This window comes from Leptopilina heterotoma, unplaced genomic scaffold (genome assembly GCF_015476425.1).
Source record: "Leptopilina heterotoma isolate Lh14 unplaced genomic scaffold, ASM1547642v1 Lhet_246, whole genome shotgun sequence".
NCBI lineage: Eukaryota > Metazoa > Arthropoda > Insecta > Hymenoptera > Figitidae > Leptopilina > Leptopilina heterotoma.
Genome location: NW_025110962.1, coordinates 810,399 through 835,069, shown reverse-complemented (window position 1 = coordinate 835,069; position 24,671 = coordinate 810,399). Strand labels below are relative to the sequence as shown.

Here is a 24,671-nt window from a genome sequence, read left to right as displayed (position 1 = left end):
TCCCTAATTACCACATTCGGCTCATTTTTTTCCTACACACTTCTGATTTGTTTAGAAAGCCAAATTTTTTTCGGCAACGTGAAAAAAAATTTTTTTCTTAATTTTTATCAACTTTGAAAAAAATTTTTCAAAACTTTTTTTTTATTCTAAAATCACTTCTGGTGAGTCCCAGAGATGCTCCAGTTCAAAGGATTTTAAAAAATATCATTTAGGTAAAAAAAAAAAAATTTCGGAAAAATTTCGAAAAATGACGTCATAACTGTCAAAATTGCCCAGAAATGGGTCCTTGATCAGGCCATTTTTGAAATGCAAAAATGCACTTAACGTATACCCATCTTTAAATTGCTATAACTTTTTTTCTAATTATCCGATTCGGCTGAGCCTACATTTTTCTGACTCGTTAGGAGTTTCTGAAAAAAATTTCTTTTGGGGAAAATTCTGTAAACACATTTTTTAAGGAGTTTTTTTGTAAAACATGCCAAAAATTGGCGTTTTTTCAACCCTTAAATTTTCGGTTGTTTTGGAGCGTTTTTTGGACACTTCGCCATTTTTAAATTGCTATAACTTTTTTTCTAATCATCTGTTTTGACTCAGCCCACGTTTTTCTGACTCGTTAGGACTTTCTGCAAAGAACCCTTTTTGTGCGAATAAAGAAAAAATATTTTTTTCGACTTTTTTTTGTAAAACGTGACAAAAATAGGCTGAAAAATTTGCGGTTTTTGAGGGGTTTTCGCCAACTTTAAAATGCTCTAACTTTGTCCCTAATTATCCGTTTTGACTCAGACTTGGTTCGCCAGGCTCGTGAGGACTTTCTGCAATGAACCCTCTTTGTGCGAATTCTGTAAAACAAATTTTTATTCCTTTTTTTTGCAAAAAACCTTTTTAAAAATTTTTTTTTTTTCAATAGTCAAAATTTAAATTGCTCTAACTTTCTCCCTAATTATCCAATTCTGCCCAATTTTTTGGATTTACACTCCAGAAGAGTATATAAACTTAGAACTATAAGGGCGTCATGAAGAAAAAATTTTTTGCATTTTTTTTCTTGCTAAATTTGCACACATATTTTTTCTTTTTAATAAATTTTTTGGAATTTTTGCTCTAACTTTGTCCCTAATTACCACATTCGGCTCATTTTTTTCCTACACACTTCTGATTTGTTTAGAAAGCCAAATTTTTTTCGGCAACGTGAAAAAAAATTTTTTTCTTAATTTTTATCAACTTTGAAAAAAATTTTTCAAAACTTTTTTTTTATTCTAAAATCACTTCTGGTGAGTCCCAGAGATGCTCCAGTTCAAAGGATTTTAAAAAATATCATTTAGGTAAAAAAAAAAAAATTTCGGAAAAATTTCGAAAAATGACGTCATAACTGTCAAAATTGCCCAGAAATGGGTCCTTGATCAGGCCATTTTTGAAATGCAAAAATGCACTTAACGTATACCCATCTTTAAATTGCTATAACTTTTTTTCTAATTATCCGATTCGGCTGAGCCTACATTTTTCTGACTCGTTAGGAGTTTCTGAAAAAAATTTCTTTTGGGGAAAATTCTGTAAACACATTTTTTAAGGAGTTTTTTTTGTAAAACATGCCAAAAATTGGCGTTTTTTCAACCCTTAAATTTTCGGTTGTTTTGGAGCGTTTTTTGGACACTTCGCCATTTTTAAATTGCTATAACTTTTTTTCTAATCATCTGTTTTGACTCAGCCCACGTTTTTCTGACTCGTTAGGACTTTCTGCAAAGAACCCTTTTTGTGCGAATAAAGAAAAAATATTTTTTTCGACTTTTTTTTGTAAAACGTGACAAAAATAGGCTGAAAAATTTGCGGTTTTTGAGGGGTTTTCGCCAACTTTAAAATGCTCTAACTTTGTCCCTAATTATCCGTTTTGACTCAGACTTGGTTCGCCAGGCTCGTGAGGACTTTCTGCAATGAACCCTCTTTGTGCGAATTCTGTAAAACAAATTTTTATTCCTTTTTTTTGCAAAAAACCTTTTTAAAAATTTTTTTTTTTTCAATAGTCAAAATTTAAATTGCTCTAACTTTCTCCCTAATTATCCAATTCTGCCCAATTTTTTGGATTTACACTCCAGAAGAGTATATAAACTTAGAACTATAAGGGCGTCATGAAGAAAAAATTTTTTGCATTTTTTTTCTTGCTAAATTTGCACACATATTTTTTCTTTTTAATAAATTTTTTGGAATTTTTGCTCTAACTTTGTCCCTAATTACCACATTCGGCTCATTTTTTTCCTACACACTTCTGATTTGTTTAGAAAGCCAAATTTTTTTCGGCAACGTGAAAAAAAATTTTTTTCTTAATTTTTATCAACTTTGAAAAAAATTTTTCAAAACTTTTTTTTTATTCTAAAATCACTTCTGGTGAGTCCCAGAGATGCTCCAGTTCAAAGGATTTTAAAAAATATCATTTAGGTAAAAAAAAAAAAATTTCGGAAAAATTTCGAAAAATGACGTCATAACTGTCAAAATTGCCCAGAAATGGGTCCTTGATCAGGCCATTTTTGAAATGCAAAAATGCACTTAACGTATACCCATCTTTAAATTGCTATAACTTTTTTTCTAATTATCCGATTCGGCTGAGCCTACATTTTTCTGACTCGTTAGGAGTTTCTGAAAAAAATTTCTTTTGGGGAAAATTCTGTAAACACATTTTTTAAGGAGTTTTTTTGTAAAACATGCCAAAAATTGGCGTTTTTTCAACCCTTAAATTTTCGGTTGTTTTGGAGCGTTTTTTGGACACTTCGCCATTTTTAAATTGCTATAACTTTTTTTCTAATCATCTGTTTTGACTCAGCCCACGTTTTTCTGACTCGTTAGGACTTTCTGCAAAGAACCCTTTTTGTGCGAATAAAGAAAAAATATTTTTTTCGACTTTTTTTTGTAAAACGTGACAAAAATAGGCTGAAAAATTTGCGGTTTTTGAGGGGTTTTCGCCAACTTTAAAATGCTCTAACTTTGTCCCTAATTATCCGTTTTGACTCAGACTTGGTTCGCCAGGCTCGTGAGGACTTTCTGCAATGAACCCTCTTTGTGCGAATTCTGTAAAACAAATTTTTATTCCTTTTTTTTGCAAAAAACCTTTTTAAAAATTTTTTTTTTTTCAATAGTCAAAATTTAAATTGCTCTAACTTTCTCCCTAATTATCCAATTCTGCCCAATTTTTTGGATTTACACTCCAGAAGAGTATATAAACTTAGAACTATAAGGGCGTCATGAAGAAAAAATTTTTTGCATTTTTTTTCTTGCTAAATTTGCACACATATTTTTTCTTTTTAATAAATTTTTTGGAATTTTTGCTCTAACTTTGTCCCTAATTACCACATTCGGCTCATTTTTTTCCTACACACTTCTGATTTGTTTAGAAAGCCAAATTTTTTTCGGCAACGTGAAAAAAAATTTTTTTCTTAATTTTTATCAACTTTGAAAAAAATTTTTCAAAACTTTTTTTTTATTCTAAAATCACTTCTGGTGAGTCCCAGAGATGCTCCAGTTCAAAGGATTTTAAAAAATATCATTTAGGTAAAAAAAAAAAAATTTCGGAAAAATTTCGAAAAATGACGTCATAACTGTCAAAATTGCCCAGAAATGGGTCCTTGATCAGGCCATTTTTGAAATGCAAAAATGCACTTAACGTATACCCATCTTTAAATTGCTATAACTTTTTTTCTAATTATCCGATTCGGCTGAGCCTACATTTTTCTGACTCGTTAGGAGTTTCTGAAAAAAATTTCTTTTGGGGAAAATTCTGTAAACACATTTTTTAAGGAGTTTTTTTGTAAAACATGCCAAAAATTGGCGTTTTTTCAACCCTTAAATTTTCGGTTGTTTTGGAGCGTTTTTTGGACACTTCGCCATTTTTAAATTGCTATAACTTTTTTTCTAATCATCTGTTTTGACTCAGCCCACGTTTTTCTGACTCGTTAGGACTTTCTGCAAAGAACCCTTTTTGTGCGAATAAAGAAAAAATATTTTTTTCGACTTTTTTTTGTAAAACGTGACAAAAATAGGCTGAAAAATTTGCGGTTTTTGAGGGGTTTTCGCCAACTTTAAAATGCTCTAACTTTGTCCCTAATTATCCGTTTTGACTCAGACTTGGTTCGCCAGGCTCGTGAGGACTTTCTGCAATGAACCCTCTTTGTGCGAATTCTGTAAAACAAATTTTTATTCCTTTTTTTTGCAAAAAACCTTTTTAAAAATTTTTTTTTTTTCAATAGTCAAAATTTAAATTGCTCTAACTTTCTCCCTAATTATCCAATTCTGCCCAATTTTTTGGATTTACACTCCAGAAGAGTATATAAACTTAGAACTATAAGGGCGTCATGAAGAAAAAATTTTTTGCATTTTTTTTCTTGCTAAATTTGCACACATATTTTTTCTTTTTAATAAATTTTTTGGAATTTTTGCTCTAACTTTGTCCCTAATTACCACATTCGGCTCATTTTTTTCCTACACACTTCTGATTTGTTTAGAAAGCCAAATTTTTTTCGGCAACGTGAAAAAAAATTTTTTTCTTAATTTTTATCAACTTTGAAAAAAATTTTTCAAAACTTTTTTTTTATTCTAAAATCACTTCTGGTGAGTCCCAGAGATGCTCCAGTTCAAAGGATTTTAAAAAATATCATTTAGGTAAAAAAAAAAAAATTTCGGAAAAATTTCGAAAAATGACGTCATAACTGTCAAAATTGCCCAGAAATGGGTCCTTGATCAGGCCATTTTTGAAATGCAAAAATGCACTTAACGTATACCCATCTTTAAATTGCTATAACTTTTTTTCTAATTATCCGATTCGGCTGAGCCTACATTTTTCTGACTCGTTAGGAGTTTCTGAAAAAAATTTCTTTTGGGGAAAATTCTGTAAACACATTTTTTAAGGAGTTTTTTTGTAAAACATGCCAAAAATTGGCGTTTTTTCAACCCTTAAATTTTCGGTTGTTTTGGAGCGTTTTTTGGACACTTCGCCATTTTTAAATTGCTATAACTTTTTTTCTAATCATCTGTTTTGACTCAGCCCACGTTTTTCTGACTCGTTAGGACTTTCTGCAAAGAACCCTTTTTGTGCGAATAAAGAAAAAATATTTTTTTCGACTTTTTTTTGTAAAACGTGACAAAAATAGGCTGAAAAATTTGCGGTTTTTGAGGGGTTTTCGCCAACTTTAAAATGCTCTAACTTTGTCCCTAATTATCCGTTTTGACTCAGACTTGGTTCGCCAGGCTCGTGAGGACTTTCTGCAATGAACCCTCTTTGTGCGAATTCTGTAAAACAAATTTTTATTCCTTTTTTTTGCAAAAAACCTTTTTAAAAATTTTTTTTTTTTCAATAGTCAAAATTTAAATTGCTCTAACTTTCTCCCTAATTATCCAATTCTGCCCAATTTTTTGGATTTACACTCCAGAAGAGTATATAAACTTAGAACTATAAGGGCGTCATGAAGAAAAAATTTTTTGCATTTTTTTTCTTGCTAAATTTGCACACATATTTTTTCTTTTTAATAAATTTTTTGGAATTTTTGCTCTAACTTTGTCCCTAATTACCACATTCGGCTCATTTTTTTCCTACACACTTCTGATTTGTTTAGAAAGCCAAATTTTTTTCGGCAACGTGAAAAAAAATTTTTTTCTTAATTTTTATCAACTTTGAAAAAAATTTTTCAAAACTTTTTTTTTATTCTAAAATCACTTCTGGTGAGTCCCAGAGATGCTCCAGTTCAAAGGATTTTAAAAAATATCATTTAGGTAAAAAAAAAAAAATTTCGGAAAAATTTCGAAAAATGACGTCATAACTGTCAAAATTGCCCAGAAATGGGTCCTTGATCAGGCCATTTTTGAAATGCAAAAATGCACTTAACGTATACCCATCTTTAAATTGCTATAACTTTTTTTCTAATTATCCGATTCGGCTGAGCCTACATTTTTCTGACTCGTTAGGAGTTTCTGAAAAAAATTTCTTTTGGGGAAAATTCTGTAAACACATTTTTTAAGGAGTTTTTTTGTAAAACATGCCAAAAATTGGCGTTTTTTCAACCCTTAAATTTTCGGTTGTTTTGGAGCGTTTTTTGGACACTTCGCCATTTTTAAATTGCTATAACTTTTTTTCTAATCATCTGTTTTGACTCAGCCCACGTTTTTCTGACTCGTTAGGACTTTCTGCAAAGAACCCTTTTTGTGCGAATAAAGAAAAAATATTTTTTTCGACTTTTTTTTGTAAAACGTGACAAAAATAGGCTGAAAAATTTGTGGTTTTTGAGGGGTTTTCGCCAACTTTAAAATGCTCTAACTTTGTCCCTAATTACCCAATTCTGCCCATTTTTTTGGATTTACATGTAAAAATTATGTTCGGTCAAATTTTTTTTTTTTTTTTTTTTTTTTTTTTAAGTTTTTTGGAAATTTTTTTTGTACTAATCTTTAATACACAGTTTAGTATTTCTTGTTAATAATGTACCTTTTTATGTTGCTTGACATGTTTTTTGCTGCAGAATTTTGACTTAATTTAATGGCTCTTTTTGACCGTATTTTGATCTGTTGGTAGAAGAATAGATCAAAATACACATAGATTTTGACGAAAAGTTTTAGGCCATTTTTTAGCCGCAGGTCAAAAATTATTCCAAATTTAACATAGATTTTGACGTATCGTGAAGGTATTTTTAAGAATCCTTTTGACATGTAGGTTAAAAAATTGTTCAAATGTCACATAAATTTTGACGTAATGTAACGGCCTTTATTCGACCCTCGTTTAACCTGTAGGACAAAAAATAAGTAATAAATTAAGTTATTAAATTATTAAATACATTAAATAATTCTCAATATATACTATTTTTATAAAATTTATAAAACGATTTAATTATAGAAACAAAAATTTTGATACAATTCTACGAAAACATTCAATTATTTTCATAAATAAAAAAATTTCATTTAGGAATTCAATTATTTTCGTCGCCGTATTTAAAATATTTCTAATACAATTTTAAATAAATTCCTTGAAAAATGCAATTATTATTAACACGGTAAATCGTTAGGTATTAAAATAACACAAAAAAAATTAAAATAATCCAATTTAGTGTTATTTCAACACCTAACGATTTAACGTGAAAAATTTTAATAAAACTTGAGGAAAGAATTCAATTTTAAAAAACATTTAATTACTCAATAAAATTTGTTGCTATAATTCAAATATTTTCATAAATAACATTTAATTCGTCGCAGGAAATCAATTATTTTCAAAAATGTTTAGTAATTCTGCAAAAGATTTTAATTAGTTTGATAAACAACAAAATTATTTCCATAAAATCAATTATTCTAAGGAATTTTAATAAAATTTTTTACCAAAATTCAGTTATTTTGATAAATATAAAAATTGTTCACAAGAATTCAATTCTTTTGAAAAATAATAAAATACTTTACAAAAATCAAATTATTTTTAAAATTTTTTAAAAATTCTCGTCAACACGGAGAGAAATTTATAGTAGTGGGTAACATAATTGTGGTTAGGGTGACCATCTTTAATGCTACGTATACAGACAGCTATCTAGATAGTCACCGTTACCATCAATATCATCAGGAGTAACATCTTGGTAGTACGGGGTAGCATAACTATATTTTTTTTAGCATCTGTGATGGTTGGCAGTAGCATAATGATAGTATCGTGTAACATCATCTTTTTAACATCAAAATCTGACTATCCATTTCTCTCAGTGAAGAATTAAATTATCTTTATAAATAGATACCTAGCTAAATTCTTCTCAAAAATTAAATAATTGTCGAAAATTTCGCATGAATTCAAATTGTTTTCAAAAATTATTATTTAAATTCTTTTCAAGAATTCAATTATTTTTAAAAGTTTTAAAAAAATTCTCTAAAAATTTTTCAATTATTTTCAAAAATTGTTATAAAATTCTTTAATATAATAAATTTCAGTTAAATATTCATTAAATTTTTTAAAAGAAATTCAATATTTTTAAAAATTATTAATAAAATTCTCGTAGAATTCAATTATTATTTTTTGCACTTTTAACTAACAATTCTGTAGAATAAATTGTTTTGAAAATGTTTAAATGAATAATAATTGAAGTAATTGATTTAAAGAAGAATTTTATTTGAAAATTATAAAAAATAATAATTGAATTGAAATGATGAAAATAATTTTAATTCTAATGAAAAAAAAAATAAAGACTAAATATTTATTTTAAATAAAACTATTGACGTTTTCGAATAATTTTACAATTAAAGAAATTCTTAAATTAATATAAATTAGAACATTTTTCTAAGTATCTAATAACTTTTGAGTGAATCAGAATATTCTTTAGGGTCAGGGAAAAAGTCAAAGTTCTGTCTAGAAATCAGGAAAAAGTCAGGGGAAAATAAATTAAAATTTTTGTGTTAAAACCTTATATTGAATATCATTGAATTGAAAAATTTTTTTTTTTATTTTTTTTCCCCCTCTTTTTGAGGAAGATACCCAGTAAACGAAAACTAATTGAAATGAATTAAAAAGAATTCACAAAGAGCTTTCGTGAATCCCGCTTTGTGACAAATACGAATTGGAGCCATGATGCAATTTTCCTGAATTCGTGAAACTGTATTGAACTTCCGAACCTTCTATCCGTACCAATTCACTGGACAAGTTTTGAGCCTTTAATTTTTTTCAATTCGTTAGCACGAATTCAATGCATTCCTTGGCCATTTCTTTCGAATGCGAATTCGTTTGGACAAATTGGTACATATTGAATTAAATTCAATTGAATATACAAAGAGCTTGAGTGAATCCCGCTTTGTGACAAATACGAATTGGAGCCTACCAAAAATGTTAATTCGTTTCAATTCATTTGAATTAGTTTTTTTTACTGGGTAATAATGTTACTTTGTCCTGTCTTTAAAAAGGCGATAAGGAACAGGTTGAAAATTATCGTCCATTTTATATTATTAATAACTTCTCGAAAATATTTGAAATGTGCATTTGTGAGGTTTTTTACAGCAGCGTTGCAAATGTTATATTTATTTATCAGCATGGTTTAGTCTCTAAGGGCTAATTCCACTAACCTCAATTAAAATTTAATCAATGATGAAAGCCAGTTGAATGCCTTATGATTAATTGATTCAGGATTTAATCATTGATTAAATTTTAATAGTGAATACGTACTACTTCCAGCATTTGTCTCTAAATTGATGTATGCGTCTGTGGGTTGGTCTCCGCATTTCCAAAAATATATTGACTTAATTGAGGATTGTCATAAACAGTTCTTAAAATTCTTAGCGTATAAAAAACATTCAACCTATCCCTTAATAAGTAATTAAATTTTGATTCAAGACGTTTATTATCGACGTTTTTGTTGTTCATTCGATCCCTAAATTTTTGTACAAGTAAACAAATTTTCGAAGAAGACCAGTGATGAATATAAACTATAATCTAAATTATTTTATTATATTCCGACATTTTTTATCTCTTGACTTGACGTTTGATAATTTTTTTCCTCATTGCGCTTCACTGTGTTTCATTTATGATCGAAAAAAATTTCTCCGCAGTAATTTGTGATCCTTCGTAAAAAATGGAACCTCTATTTGTTTCCACGGTGTTCGTGGTATTCTTCCTCCACATTTTTTTACTGTGGAAGTACACTTATTTTCTAAGAAGAGGAATACCTACGATCAAGGGAATAATTCCGGGATTAGGTCACATACTACCCGTGATCACTATTCAAAAGGATATGGCAACTTTGTGCGAAAAATTCTACAACGAAACAAAAGAGTACAGTATGTGTGGATTCTATCATTTCTGCTCGCCTGTAATTCTAATTCGTGAACCAGAAATTATCAAGAATGTCCTTTCGACGAATTTCTCCTCATTCAGTAAAAATCCAATTGAACTCAGTTGTCCCGAAAAGGACGGACTTTTGAGAAGACATCCTTTCTTTCAAAAAGGCGACGAGTGGAAAAAAGGACGTGCTAGAATGGGAAATTGTTTATCGAGTTTGAAAATAAAATCGATCCTACCTCTTGTACGAACGTGTGTTTTGAAACTGAATACCAACTTGAAGGAACAATCGAAAACGAAAGGAACATTCGACTTGAATATTAAAGAACTGTTGAATAAATTTACAGGCGAAGTGTCGTCGAATTTAGTCGGAATCGAAGATGGGAATTTTCAGGAAGATAAAGATAGTGTTGAGAATTATAATAAAGTAATTGGAAAACTTTTCGAAACACCATCACTTGCTGCAGGACTCCAACAAATGATGTTATTCTACGCTCCCGCATTCGCGAAATTGATGAAATTCGGATTTACACCCAAAGAAGTTGATCACTATTTTCGTCAAATTGCTACGAAGATCATCAAAAAACGAAAGGAGGAAAAATTAGTTCACAACGATTTCCTCCAAATTGTTATGGATTACGAACAAATTCACTCTATTACTGAAAATGAAGAATTACTCGCAGCATCCCATATGTTATCGTTCGCTTTCGATCTCTATGAACTCATAGCAATTACAATCAGTCATCTACTCAACGATTTGGCCCATCGACCAGAAATTCAGAACAAAGTGCGTGAAGAAATTACCGCAGTACTCGACAAGTACAACGGTGAATTGACCTTAGATGCTATTAAGGAGATGACATTTTTCGACAAAGTCCTCAATGAATCACAAAGAATGAACCATATTTTAGGAGTCTTCTTTAAAATTTGCACCAAACGGACAAAACTTGAAGGAAAGGATGGTTTATTGTGTGTTGTTGAACCAGGACAAATGGTCGCTATTTCTGCCTATGGTCTTCAAATGGATCCGAAATATTGGAAGGATCCGGAAATATTTGATCCGGAGAGATTCGATCATGATGAGAAGAAGAATAATGGAGAGAAGTTTGCTTTTCTTCCGTTTGGCGAGGGACCGAGAATGTGTATTGGAATGAGGTTGTCCTTAATTTTGATGAAACTGTCAGTTTCTGGTATTTTGAGGGATTTTTCTGTTCAACCTTCTTCGAAAATGATTGTTCCAATGAGAAGGGATGAAACGAATTTTCTGAATTTTCCGAAAGGTGGGTTTTGGGTGAAGATCCTGCCTTTGAAAACTAGTGCTTTGTCTACTAGTGAGTCAGCAGCAGTAGGAGTAGTAGTCTAAGTATAGTAGCATAGACTACTACTTCTACTACTGCTCCTACTACTTCCACTATTTTACTAAATAATTTGCAAATTTGTATTTTTATACTTGCAGCAAGCTTGCTCTGCAAGTTTCGCAAGTTTGATGCAATCCGGCGTGGAAATGGAAGTATGGGTAAAAAATGGCAAACTATGGTAGACAATAGATCCTTTAACCCTTTAACGCCCAAATGTACAAAATTTTGACATGAAGTTTGAGGACTTATTTCGTTACTTAAAAATTGATAGAAAAAATCATCAATCATCATTTCTTATGTTTTCATATGCGTTCTATCGAATGGCGTTATAAAAAAATAAAAAATTTATAAACAAAAAAGTTATTAATGTTTTTAATAAAAAAAAGTCCGATTTTTTTCAAATTTCTGTTTAATTTTCAATTTATAAATTTTATATGCAATTTTAAATAATGTAAAGACAAAGTTAAAGTGCAATAGCTATAGCTATAGCAGTGATATGATTAATATTGCGACTCTCAATGTCAATTTAAAACAGGGAACTTGACCCTCTTTGGAATGAATGATAAATCGCTGTAAATAGCGTTCGGGAGATTTCTAGGTCATCATTGTTGAGATATATGTTAGATTTCTTGAATAGTCGTTGAATCTATACAATGCGCAGATGGATCAAATTTATTATTGTACGTCTCACTATCATATATGGTGTACCGCCCACTCACACTCGCTTTTGCAGGGGCAAAGATTTATGCTTCATCATAAAGTACTCTCTTCTTTGGCGCAAATATATTACGTTTAGCGAGAGAGAGAGAGAGAGAGAGAGAGAGAGAGAGAGAGAGAGAGGAGAAAAAGATTATTTCCCATTTCCTCTAGAAACGCAAATTGCAAACTCCACACGTAACGCGGAAGGTGAAAAAGCATTCTTTTTTTCTTAACTAAACTGTAATTATTGAAATAGGGTTATTTTTAGTACCGGCTTCGTACTCAATAATTTAGTTTTAAAAAAGTAGCAAAAAAATAGTTTTTATAAGACTGTAAAAAGTTGTAAAAAAGTAACTATCGAAAAATTTAATTTAACGACTAAAAAACTCGTTGTAGTCAATTCATAAAAATCACAAAAATTTGATTCTTTATTTTCCTGACACTTTCCTCATTGCAATAAAAAATTATTTCCACTTTTTCTCTTATTCTGGTAATAAGTTCAATTCTAAAATTTTATATGAAATTCAATTACTTTCCAAACTCTATAAGTTAGAATTCTTCAAAACTTCGATTATATTTAAAAAAAATTATTTATTTTCTTACTGGAATTAAAATTTAAATACTTTTAAAGTAAAAGCTTTTTGAAATATAACTATTTCTAAAAATTCAAACTAAAAAGCATTTAATAATCAATAATATTATGATCTTAAATTTTAACTGAAATTCATTTTTAAATCAATTTTTATTAGAATGTTCTACGAGAATCCAATTATTTAATAATACAAAAATAAATATATGATAGAATAATTGATTATTTCTTGAAATTTAATAGGTACATACAACAAATTTCATTAAAATAGTTGAAAATAATTCATTTTTTTCGAAGAATTATAATAAAATTTTTGAAAATAATTACATTTTTCGAGGAATCTATTTAAATTTGTAAGTATTAAAAATAATTTAAATCCTGTGAAGAATTTGATTAATTAAATTTACGAAAATAATTGAATTCTTACAACGAATTTTATAAAAAAATTTGGAAAGAATTGAATTTTGCTAAATCATTTTATGAAAATTTTATTTCAAATAATTGAATTTTGTGAAAATTTTGTTCTTCATGATATTAATTGAGAATTTTTGCTAAGAATTTTATTAATTTGTCTTTTTAAAAATTGAATTCTTTTGAGAAATTTTATGAAAATAGTTGATACATTGAAAATATATCTTAATTTCACTGAAGAATTGCATAATTTTTTAAAATAACTGAATTCTTACAAATATTATGCAAAAATTTTTGAAAATAATTGAATTGCGAATTTCGAAAAAGGCTCAACTCGGATTTTTTTCAAATTTCACTTTTTTCTATTTTTTGCATTATTATATATTCATTGACGTTTTCTTGAAAGGAAAATTTCATCTGAGGTACTTTAACGGAGAAAAATGTATTAAACTGTGTTTTCCTTTGACTTTTAACCTAAGATTGTTTGTTTTCTAACCTATTGCTGAATTGTTTTTGAGCTCAAAAAAAAGTTATTACATTTTGAAATTAAATAAAAAAGTAATTGATTTGATTTTCGATAGTAAAATATTTAATTAATATATTTTTATGATTAAAACGATTGAATTATTTTCATGAATTTCGAAAAGGGCTCAACTCTGACAACTATATTATCAATTTTCTTTAACCCACTTTAATTTAAGACTATTATTTTATCATTTTCTCATACAAAATAGCATCTAATTACTATGAAAAAAAACTGGACTCTTTTAATTAAAGCTGTTTGAAATAAAACGTTTTCTGTCTCTCCTGTAAAATTTAAAAAAACCGAGTTGAGCCCTTTTCGAAATTCGCAATTCAATTGAATTTTTGCATCGAATTTTATTAAAATTTTTAGGAAGAATTGAATTTTTTTGAATTATTTTATGAAAATTTAAAATAATAATTCAATTTCTTTGGAATAATTTATATAAAATTGTATTAAAAATAATTTAATTTTTTGCGATAAATTTTCGAAGAATTTATTTAAATTTTCATTAAAAATAATTGAAATCCTGTAAAAAATTTTATTACTTAAATTTATGAAAATAATTGAATTCTAGCAACGAATTTCATAAAAATTTTTGAAAAGAATTGAAATTTTTTAAATCATTTTAAGAAAATTTAAAAGAATAAATAATTTAATATGTTTGGAATAATTTAATTAAAATTTGTATTAAAAATAATTGAATGCTGGTAATAAATATTGTATTATATTATATGAAGACAATTCAATTCTTATAAACAAATGTTACCAAAATTTTAGAAAAAATAATTAATATCTTTTAAAGAATTTAATTTAAATAAAATTTTTGAAAATAATTGATTCCTTTCCAAAAATTTTCTATAAAATTGCATTTCATATAATTGAATTCCTGTGTGCAAAATTTTGTTGTATTGCGAAGAATTTTATTAATTTTTTTTAATAATCGAATTCTTTTGACAAATTTTCGTTTGGTTTTGAGATATTAAAAATATTTGAATTTCAGCGAAGAATTTCATTATTTGTGAAAATAATTGAATTCTTGCGAAAAATGTCAAAAAATTTTTGAAAATAATTTAATTGTTTCAAAGAATTTTATCAAAATTTTTTGAATTGCTTCTAAGAAGAATTTCAGTAAAATTTTTGAAAATAATTTTGTTGAGTTCATCTATTAGCTAATTTAAAGTGATACAAATTTAAAGAAGAAAAAAGTAGCGTTTTGTGTCCCAAATTTAGAAAAGTATACAAATAGTAGCGGATCGTAAAAAAGTAGTAAATAGTATAGGTTTTAGTAAGAATCATTTTATGATTATTTAAAAGAAAATAATTTAATTGTTTCGATAAATTTAATTAAAATTGTATTTAAAATAATTGAATTTTTTGCGATAAATTTCATTATTTAAGAAAATAATTTAATTCTTTTAAACAAATGTTACCAAAATTTTAGAAAGTAAATAATTTCTTTCAAAGAATTTTAATAAAATTTTTGAAAAATAATTACATTTTTCGAGGAATTCATTTAAATTTTGCATTAAAAATTATTGAAATTCTGTGAATAATTTTATTATTTAATTTCATAAAAATAATTGAAATTCTTGCAACGAATTGATATCAAGTTTTTGGAAATAATTGAAAATTTTTAAATTATTTTACGAAAAATGTGTTCAAAATTTTGTTGTTCGTGATATTAATTGAATTCTTGCGAAGAATTTTGTTATTTTTTTTTCAAATAATCGAATTCGTTCGAGAAATTTTTTTTTCTTTTGCTTTTAAGATTTTAAAAATATTTGAATTTCAGTGAAGAATTTTATTATTTGTGAAAATAATTGAATTCTTGCAAAAATTTTTGAAAAAAATTAAATTGTTTCAATGAATTTTATCAAAATTTTTTGAACTGTTTTTAAGAAGAATTTTATTAAAACTTTTGAGAATAATTTTTTTATTTTAATTATTAGCGGATTTAAAGTAGTGCAAATTAAAAAAAAAGAGAGAAAAGTAGCTTTTAGTATCTCAAATTCAAAAAAAGTATCCAAATAGTAGTGAATCGTAAAAAAAGTAGTAAATAGTAGGTATAAGTAGACGCGAGTGCGAAGCCTTTCAGTAAACTATGTCTTCATATATTCTCACAAAAAACTGCAGATATTCTAGAATATTTAAAATACTTGACTTTACTTTTTTTTATGGGTAAAATCCAGAAATATCTGCAATGTTGATGAAGAAATGAAATTCATTAAATTTCCGTGTAGAATTTTTAGAGGAAATATCAGTGTCAAGTTGTCTTAAAAACTGACATACATCACATATCTTGTATGAGGATTTTTAAAAAATTTCAATTACTTTCTTATATGTAGAAATTTGTTTCTCTTTTTTTTCGCGGCAACTACTTTGAAGTTTCAACATACATTAAATTAATCATAATGTTTCAATTTTCTCTTGATTTCTTAAATCTTTTACTTGTTTATATTAATCGAAGACATTAAAATAACGCGCGAGAGAATATTATTTCACGTGTTAATAAATTCATACTTTATTAACATTAAGAAATTTCAGTTATGAATTTTATTTTCTATTGATAATTGGAATTTTATTTCCTAAAGTAATAAAATTTTATTTCCTAAAGTAATAAAATTTTATTTTCGAGTAAATCATTTAGATTTCGAAACGTTGAAGTAAATATATTTTAATCATTGTCCAAATGTTTTCGTTTAATTTACAATGATTTCTAAAAATTAAAAACAAAAATTTTTAATTGTTTTTGATTAGGTATTAATTTTTATTTCGGTTATTTAATGAAGAGGGATAAGTTTATAAAATTTTTCTCTTCTACCAAAATTATTTAAATTAAATATATTGATTTTACGTTTATTGGGAAGAATTTCGAATTGAATGAACTTTGAACCGAAATGTTATGAAACTGATTTTTGAAATATGCCTGCGAACTTGGCCCTGTAATCATTAACGAGTTGGAACTCCGACACCCATATGCACAACAGCAACTGAGTGAGTGGATATCTATAATTTAAATCTCAGACGAGTATAAGTGGCGTAAAATTATTGTAATTAATAAAGTGTATATCTACACGTATCTCCCATGTGTTCAAAAAAAAAGAAGAAGGTAGGTATAGTTTTACTGAAAATATTTATCTCATCACTGTGATCTGTCCAATTTATTATTTCCTTAAATTTCCTCTCAAACGGAAAAAAAATTCTTTTCCGTACAATTTATTATTCCCTTAAATTTTCTCTCAAACGGAAAATAAAGAATAATATTTGAAATTAGAATATTTAAAAAAAAAATATAATTAACAAATAAAAATTACCCATTCTGTTTATTATTATATGCTTTTTTCTATAACTAATTTCGTTTGACTGATCCAAATTAAGCAAGTTTTTCTCCTTTTTATTTATAAAAAAAATTAGAAAATTGTTAATTGTTAAAAAATTATGATTAAGAAATAGGAAATATACCCACTTTATGCATAATTTTTATTTCTCCAATAACATAACATTTTTCACAAACACATTTTTTTTCTTTTGGAAAAAAAAACATTACATATTCCCGTTTCAATTTTTATTAGAAAATTCTACGAGAATTAAATTATTTAAATACAAAAGTAAATAATTTATTGAATAATTGAAATAATTGAAATTCTGTAATGAGTTTCATTATTTATGAAAATAATTGAATTCCTCAAGAGAATTTTATTATTTATAAAAATAATTGAATCCCTGTAAAAAATTTTATTATTTTTCAAAATGTTTTAGTAGATTTTTATTAAAATTAAAAAAATTTTTTTTAAATTTTGTCAAGAATAATTTTTCATTATGAAAATAATTCAATTGTTTCGAAGAATTTTTTTATTTATAAAAATAATTGAATTATTTCGAATATTTTATGTCATTTTTTTATTTTAAAAATAATTTGATTATTTTTTTTAAATTTTATTAAAATTGTATAAAATATGTGGATTCTCCTAAACAAATTTTTTTATATAATTGAATTTTTAAAAAGAATTTTATTATTTATGAAAATAATTAAATCACTAAAAATTGTTATTATTTATCAAAATAATTGAATTATTGTGAAGAGATTTATAAAAATTCTGTAAATAATTAAATTCCTGTGAAATTTTTATTATTTTTTAAAATAATTGACAAGAGGTTTTTTAAAGTTACTGTAACTTCTTCAAAAATTACTTTCATCATTGCGATTATTCATTTCTAGAATTTTCAACTAAAATAAATTCTTCTTCAAGTCAATTTTTTAAAATAATTTTTGAAAATGTTCTTTGTAAATTTTCAAATTCTTTTGCTTACAATTTAATTTTACGAAATTTCGATTATTCTGACATTCTTCAATTAAATATATTAGAAATTAAAAACTTCGTATAATTAAAAAAAAATCCATTTAACTTATTGAGAAAAATTAATTCTATAAAATTCTTAATTCTTAATAGTATGAAAAGTTCAAATTTTCAAAGACTTTAATTTGAAATTCATTTTTAAATCAATATTTATTAGAAAATTCTATACAAGAATTCAATTATTTAACTATAAAAATAAATATTTTATTAAACAGTTGAATGTTTCTTAAAATTGAATTTGCATAAAGAATTTTATCAACAAATTTTTAAATAATTGAATTCTCTTGACAAATTTTAATAAATTTTTTAAGAATAATTGCATTTTTCGAGAAATTTGATGAAAATTGTATTGAAAATAATTGAAATTCAGCATTGAGTTTTATTATTTATGATAATAATTGAATCCCTATAAAAAATGTTATTATTTATGTAAATAATTGAATAATATATGAAAATAGTTTGTAAATAATTGAATTCCTGTGAAATATTTATTATTTATGAAAATAATTAAATGTTTGCGTAGAATTTTATTAAAATATTTCAAACTAATTGAATTCTTTTAGGAGTTTTTATTAAAGTAGTAGATATTAAAAAATCATTGAATTGAGAAAAGTTTTTGAAAATAATTAAAACTTTGACAACAATTTTATTAAAATTTTTGAAAATAATTGAATTTCTGAGAAGAATTTTACTACTTTTGAAAATAATTGAATTTCTGCAATCATTTCGATCGAAATTTTCCTGACTTTTCCCGATTTTTTCAAGGTTAATAAAATTCCCTGACATTTCCAGGTTTTATTTTAAATTTTATTTAAAATTTTTAAAAATGAATTATATTTTAAAAAATGCTAATTCTATTTTAAAAAGGAAATAAGAAGTTAGCTATTATTGCTCGTTATTTAAAGAAAACAGGGAACATTATGTAAAAATGTTTTTAAAAAAGAAACTTTAAAATTAACGATTTTTATTTTTTATAGAAAGAGCGATTTTTTAAAACGTGAAATTTTTTATTAAATGGAAAAATTTTTTCTTTAGAAAAATAGATTCGTTAGCATAGTTTAAAAGATGACATTCAGAAAATTAGTGACGTAATCTAGTGGAGTGGACAGTGTTGAATATTAACTGCTGTACCATATTTGAGCGCTAAAGTCTTTCATCATTGTTATTGCGTCTATTCGTGTAAATTTATATGTGCATATAGCATTGGAGCAGAAAAAAAATCATCATCAGTAACAAACGAGCTCTTGTTCAGAATGGAACTTACCTCGATTCTTGCTGCAATTGTTTTTGTGCTAATTTTAATTTATTTTTATCTATCATGGCAGTACAATTATTGGCAAAGACAAGGAGTACCCTCGGCGAAAGGGGCAATTCCAGGACTAGGACACATGCTACCAGTGTTTACGACACAAAAAAGTATGGCAACCGTGTGCGAAGAACTCTACAAGTCAGGCAAAAATTACAGCATGTACGGCTATTATCGTCTCTTCTCACCACTACTCCTTATTCGTGACCCCGAAATCGTCAAGAATGTTTTTCTAACAAATTTCTCCTCATTCAGTGAGAATCCCATGCAAATAAATTCTTCCAAACGTGACGAACTCTTAGGTTTGAATCCCTTTTTCGTGAGTGGCGAGAAATGGAAAGAAGCACGTGCACCATTGTCAAATAGTTTCTCCAGTATGAAATTAAAAATCCTAATGTCCCTTGTTTTGAAAGTGTCGACAAAAATGTCCAAATACTTGCACACTGAATGTAAAACAGAAAAGGAATTAGATCTCAACAAGCTCTGTCATAAATTTACCGGTGAAATATCATCGACTGGAATGGGTATCGAGGCTCATAATTTCCAAGAGGAATTACAACCGAAAAATGGTGAGATGACGTACAATCAGATATTAAACAAGATTTTTGAAAATCCATCATTGAGTACGGGAATACATCAGATGATAATGTTTTTCATCCCATCATTGGCGAAGATTATGAATCTCGCATTGACACCAATTGAGGTTGATCAGTACTTCAGAGAAATTGCAAAGAACATTATTGCAAATAGACAAAGGGAGAAAGGAACTTATAACGATTTTATGCAAATTGTGCTTGATTATCAAAAATCTCATGGTACAAATATGAATCAAGAGACACTTGCTGCAGCGCACATGTTGTCGTTTGCAGCCGATGTTTACGAAACGTCAGCAAAAACAATGAGTTTTCTAATAACCGAAATAGCCGCTCATCCTGAAATTCAACAGAAAGTTCGTCAGGAAATTCAAGAATTAGACACAAAATACAATGGGGAAATTACTTACGATTCCTTGAAAGAAATGACATACTTGGAGAAGGTCTTATCCGAATCGCAGAGGATGCATCATATTGTAGGAGCATTCTTCAAAATTTGTACAAAACGAACGAAACTTGAGGGTTCTGATGGTTTATCGTGTGTTGTTGAACCGGGACACACGATTGCTGTTTCTTCCTTTGGTTTTCAAATGGATCCGAAATATTGGAACGAACCGGAAAAATTTGATCCTGAAAGATTCGATGATAGTGAGAAAAGTAAGAGGAATAAATTTGTTTTTCTTCCATTTGGCGAAGGACCGCGAGTGTGCGTTGGAATGAGATTGGCTCTAATTATGATAAAAGTGGCAATTTTCACGATTTTCAAAGACTTTCAAGTGGACGTTTCGCCGAAAATGATTTATCCAATCAAGAGAGATGAGACCAGTTTTCTGAATACGGCAAAAGGTGGTTTTTGGGTGACCCTAACACCGTTAAAATCTTAAATTTAAGTTCTTAAATTGTTACCCAGATAGCAGGGATAGTTGCAGTGATTTTACGGAAAAACTTTCAAACTAAGATTTCTTGTTCTGCTGTTCTTAAGTTGTTCAAATTTTTTTTTAAAAATGTGACCGGTGTAGAAGAGATTTCAATGATTTTGATTATAAAAATCAGTAATTAAAGTACCTGAAGTTGGCGTTAAAGAATAATTTTTCCAGCAAAAAACTATAAAAATTAAAACCTTTTTTTAAAAACTATTTAAGGTCTAAAAAGTGAATTAAAAATGTTTTTGTTTGTTTGGTGAATGTGAAAGTGATATTTTCGGCTCCAGAAACCCTAAATAATTGTTTTCGACACTAAAGGTCGACGCTGACTTCTCAGAGACATGTTTAGTACAATTATTTTTCTTTTGCTTAAAATAAAATATAATGTAATTGTATACTAATAATTAAAAACTGTAAAACAATTATTTAAAACATTTCTTTTGCTTCAAATAAAATATATAATATAATTGTTACTGTAATAATTGTATAGTGATAAATAATAATTGTATATTTCTAAACAATAATTGTATGCTTATTAATAATTGGTGACAAGGACTGAAGAAAGAGACCGAGCAAAAATTATAGGTAATATTATGCCAGCTTTACATTGATTGAAGATGCATTATTTAATTTAAAAAACAATTTTTAAATAAAGTAAAAGAATAATTTACTAATATTAATAAATAGCATAAAAGAAAAGAAAATTTTAGAAAAAGATTTTTTTAATCAAAAATTAATAATGCACGCAATTGTCTACGCACATTGAGAATTTAAATATTCAAAAATGGAAAAAAATTAAAACATAAAAAATTTATATTCTTACTTTTTATTTAAATAAATGGATTTTACAAAATTCTTTGTCAAATTAATTTATCAAAAAAATTTGCCATTACGAATAACAATAATGCCAAATACAGTAATACCAAATAATTAACGAATAATTACATTACACCATTAAAAGAATTACGAGACTTTTATATATATAAGAACATTGATAAAATAGTTACCAGAAGAATAATGAAACTGAAGAAAATTTAAAGATTTAGTGAAAATGCATAATATGCACTGAGAGAAAAGAAAAGTTGTGGTAATCATTTTTTGCAAGATTATTTTTAATTAGGAAACTATACTGCTGCTAACTTATTGGTTGGTGTTACAATTTTTATTAGTAAACTGACGCGCAGCAATTGACACAGTGCGCAGAATTAGACGCTTTTGATATTCTTTTTAATTATTTAATTTTAATTAAATGCTCTAATTTCATAGGCTATTAATGTTTGTAAAAATTTCTTAAGAATACATGCAATTGGTTTAATAAATTTTTAATTAAATTCCTTTGCTATAAATATTTTTTTTCTATTCAAAAGATATATTGACTGGAATATTTAGGGGTTAATATGCTCCAAACACCCTCATTTAACTTCCAATCATCAAAATTATCATTTTTCTTTGGTTGGAAAATGTATTTAAAGCATTTAGGGTAAGTCCGGGGGAGATGGCCATATGGGAGAGATGGCCAGTTCGAATATTTTACAAAATTTGTAAAGAAATATCACTTTTTATGGGTTATTCTTCAACCTTTTGTGATTAATAATAAATCTAAACAATAATTTGATGAAAAATAATGAAGCTGTAAGTGTAATCCTTGTTTATTTTTTTTGCATGGGTCCAAAATAATTTGAAAATTTCAGATTTCTTGTTGCTATATTGTTATTTGTTAACATAATTTTTAAATTTAAGTTTTATTGAGTAGTGTATAACCCACGCTTCGATATAAACGAAAAATGAAAGGAAAAATTATTTTATTTATTTAATATTTTGATGTTTACTTTTATCATGAATTTTTGGGTAAGATGGCCATTAATGACTTTTATTTAAAATTTTTTTATGTTAATGTTAGATACTTGAGAAATATTAAAGAAAAGCAAATTAAAAATGTCTGAGAACAAAATAATTGATCTAATTGACACCAGAGATGGAGATTTATTTGTAGGTTGTGCTAAAAGTTACAACCGAACGACATTAATTGAAGATTGAATTCAATGCAGAATTTGACACTTGTGGCTACATGAAAACTGCTCTGAACCCCATGAAAAATTTTCAAAATGCGACCAGAAAAAGAGGAAAGTGATGTGAACGATTAAAAATTAAATTTAAGATAAAAGCCAAAAATTATAGGTAGTGGCCATCTCACCCGGACATTCCAGAGAAATGGCCAAATGCACTTTTTCGAAAATGTAAATTTTAAGATTGTTGCAATGAAAATATTTTATTTTATGTTTCTTTATTTTCAAGTTAAGTGTTCAATGTTTAATTATCAATAAAAGTTTAGACAAAAAAAGCTTTTTTATCAATTTTACACTACTTTAAAAAAACTATGGCCATCTCCCCCTGACTTACCCTAAATGAAAATTTCAAGAGGACCGAAAACAGGCCTTATCGACCTCCCTCCTTTAAAAATTTTAATCTTCAATTCATTAATAGACATTAAACAGCGATTAAAATTAAGTCTTTTCTAAAATGAATTAGTTGACATTCATTTTTCTTTATTAAGCAACGTATAAAACGAATTCAATGTCATTAAAGGCTACAGTTGGTTGAAGGTATTAAAGGGCATTAAATTCGAAACTAATGATTCCCTTAAACGGCATTAAAGGAAATTCAAATTCTGGTCACGTGGTTACAGAGATTTATATAGCTCCTTAGGTTTGTTTATTTTTTTACTATCAATCTAATTTCTTTAAATACTTACCTATTGTTATTGCTCAAATTTTTATAATTTTTCATTTTTCTCCAAGAAAGTTATTTACATTCAAAAATCGTGACAATAAGCAAAGTGCCAATTTGAATTGCCTGTTCATTCACGATTCTCACATTTAGTGGATGAAATTTGCAAAATGAGGTTATTTGACAGGTGAACTTTAAGATCATTTTTTCATTTAAGAGGACATTCCAGTTCAAAACAGGCAAAAAGAAGGCTTTTTAGTATATATTATTAAAATAACTATGACATTTATTTACGAAATTTCTTTTACATGTAATAAATAATTTATTTAAGAATTTGTAAAAAAAATTTTTTTTCATTTTTATTTCAAAATGGCGGCGATATACGCCATTTTTGAAAATGCCTATTTTCGGTGGTAAGATCGATTCCAAACTTTCTAAAACAGGTAAAACCGAAAACAAAGTGACATTCTTTTCGTTAGATATTTCTTTGGGTGTGGAACCTCAAAAAAGTGGAATTTTCTTCCCCCCCTTTTTTTAGAGTACTTTTTTCCCATAATATGCCAAAAAAAGGTGTTTTTATTCAGAATTTCTCTTATAAAAAAAAGAGGAGTTGGAAATTTTTCAGTTTTTGAGGTTCCACTTATAGGCATGATGACGCTAAATCAATAGCCGTTTGATTTTTTAAAATCGCTTCAGAAGAATTCGAGATATCACTCTTACCAGATCAAAAAAAGACATTTTGAGAAAAACGCATTTAAAGTTTTTGTTCATAAGTTTCGAAATATTTTTTTAAAAATCATCGGATTTGCTTGAAAATCGTTAGTCGGGGGTTTTTGAGGTCGCTAATTACGAATATGGAATCAGATTTTTAAAATTCAAAATGGCGGATCCAATATGGCGGACATTTTTTTCAAAATCATTGGATTTGCTTGAAAATCGTTACGGGGGGGTTTTTGGGGTCGCTGATTACGAATATGACATCATTTTTTCAAAATTAAAAATGGCAGATGCAATATGGCCGACGAAAAAAAAATTAAAATTAAAAAATTTTCTTTTCCGCCATATTGGATCCGCCATTTTGAATTTTGAAAATTTGATATCTAATTTGTGATCAGCAACACCAAATACATTTTTGTTTGTCTTTTTTAAAAAATGCAAATGAAAAAACATTTAAATCATTCGATTGCTTATCCGCATACAAAAACATCTTTGACATGGCGAAGAATAAGGATGTATAACTTTTATGTTTTACTTCGAATTTTGCAATAATATTATAGGAGGGTATTCTTGACACTATAAGAAATCAGAAAATAAAAACAAAAAAAAAATCGATTTTTTTGACATTTTGAACTGGAATGTCCCCTTAATATTTCTTATAATTAATTGTAAATTATATATAATAGTAAATTATTATATGATTT

At 27.1% G+C, this 24,671-nt stretch overlaps 2 protein-coding genes and 1 pseudogene across 2 annotated transcripts; all 3 read left to right on the top strand.

The window, feature by feature from the left end:
• The first annotated feature begins 9,470 nt into the window (after positions 1–9,470).
• LOC122503167 lies at positions 9,471–14,834 on the top strand (annotated as a pseudogene).
• LOC122503154 (cytochrome P450 6k1-like) lies at positions 9,596–11,375 on the top strand. Its single transcript, XM_043613599.1, has one exon. The coding sequence runs from the start codon at positions 9,714–9,716 to the stop codon at positions 11,121–11,123; it is 1,410 nt and encodes a 469-aa protein (XP_043469534.1). The 5' UTR covers positions 9,596–9,713; the 3' UTR covers positions 11,124–11,375.
• A 4,035-nt stretch (positions 14,835–18,869) lies between the features above and the next one.
• Positions 18,870–21,294, top strand: LOC122503156 (probable cytochrome P450 28d1). The gene has a single exon (XM_043613602.1). The coding sequence runs from the start codon at positions 18,955–18,957 to the stop codon at positions 20,482–20,484; it is 1,530 nt and encodes a 509-aa protein (XP_043469537.1). The 5' UTR covers positions 18,870–18,954; the 3' UTR covers positions 20,485–21,294.
• The last annotated feature ends 3,377 nt before the right edge of the window (positions 21,295–24,671 follow it).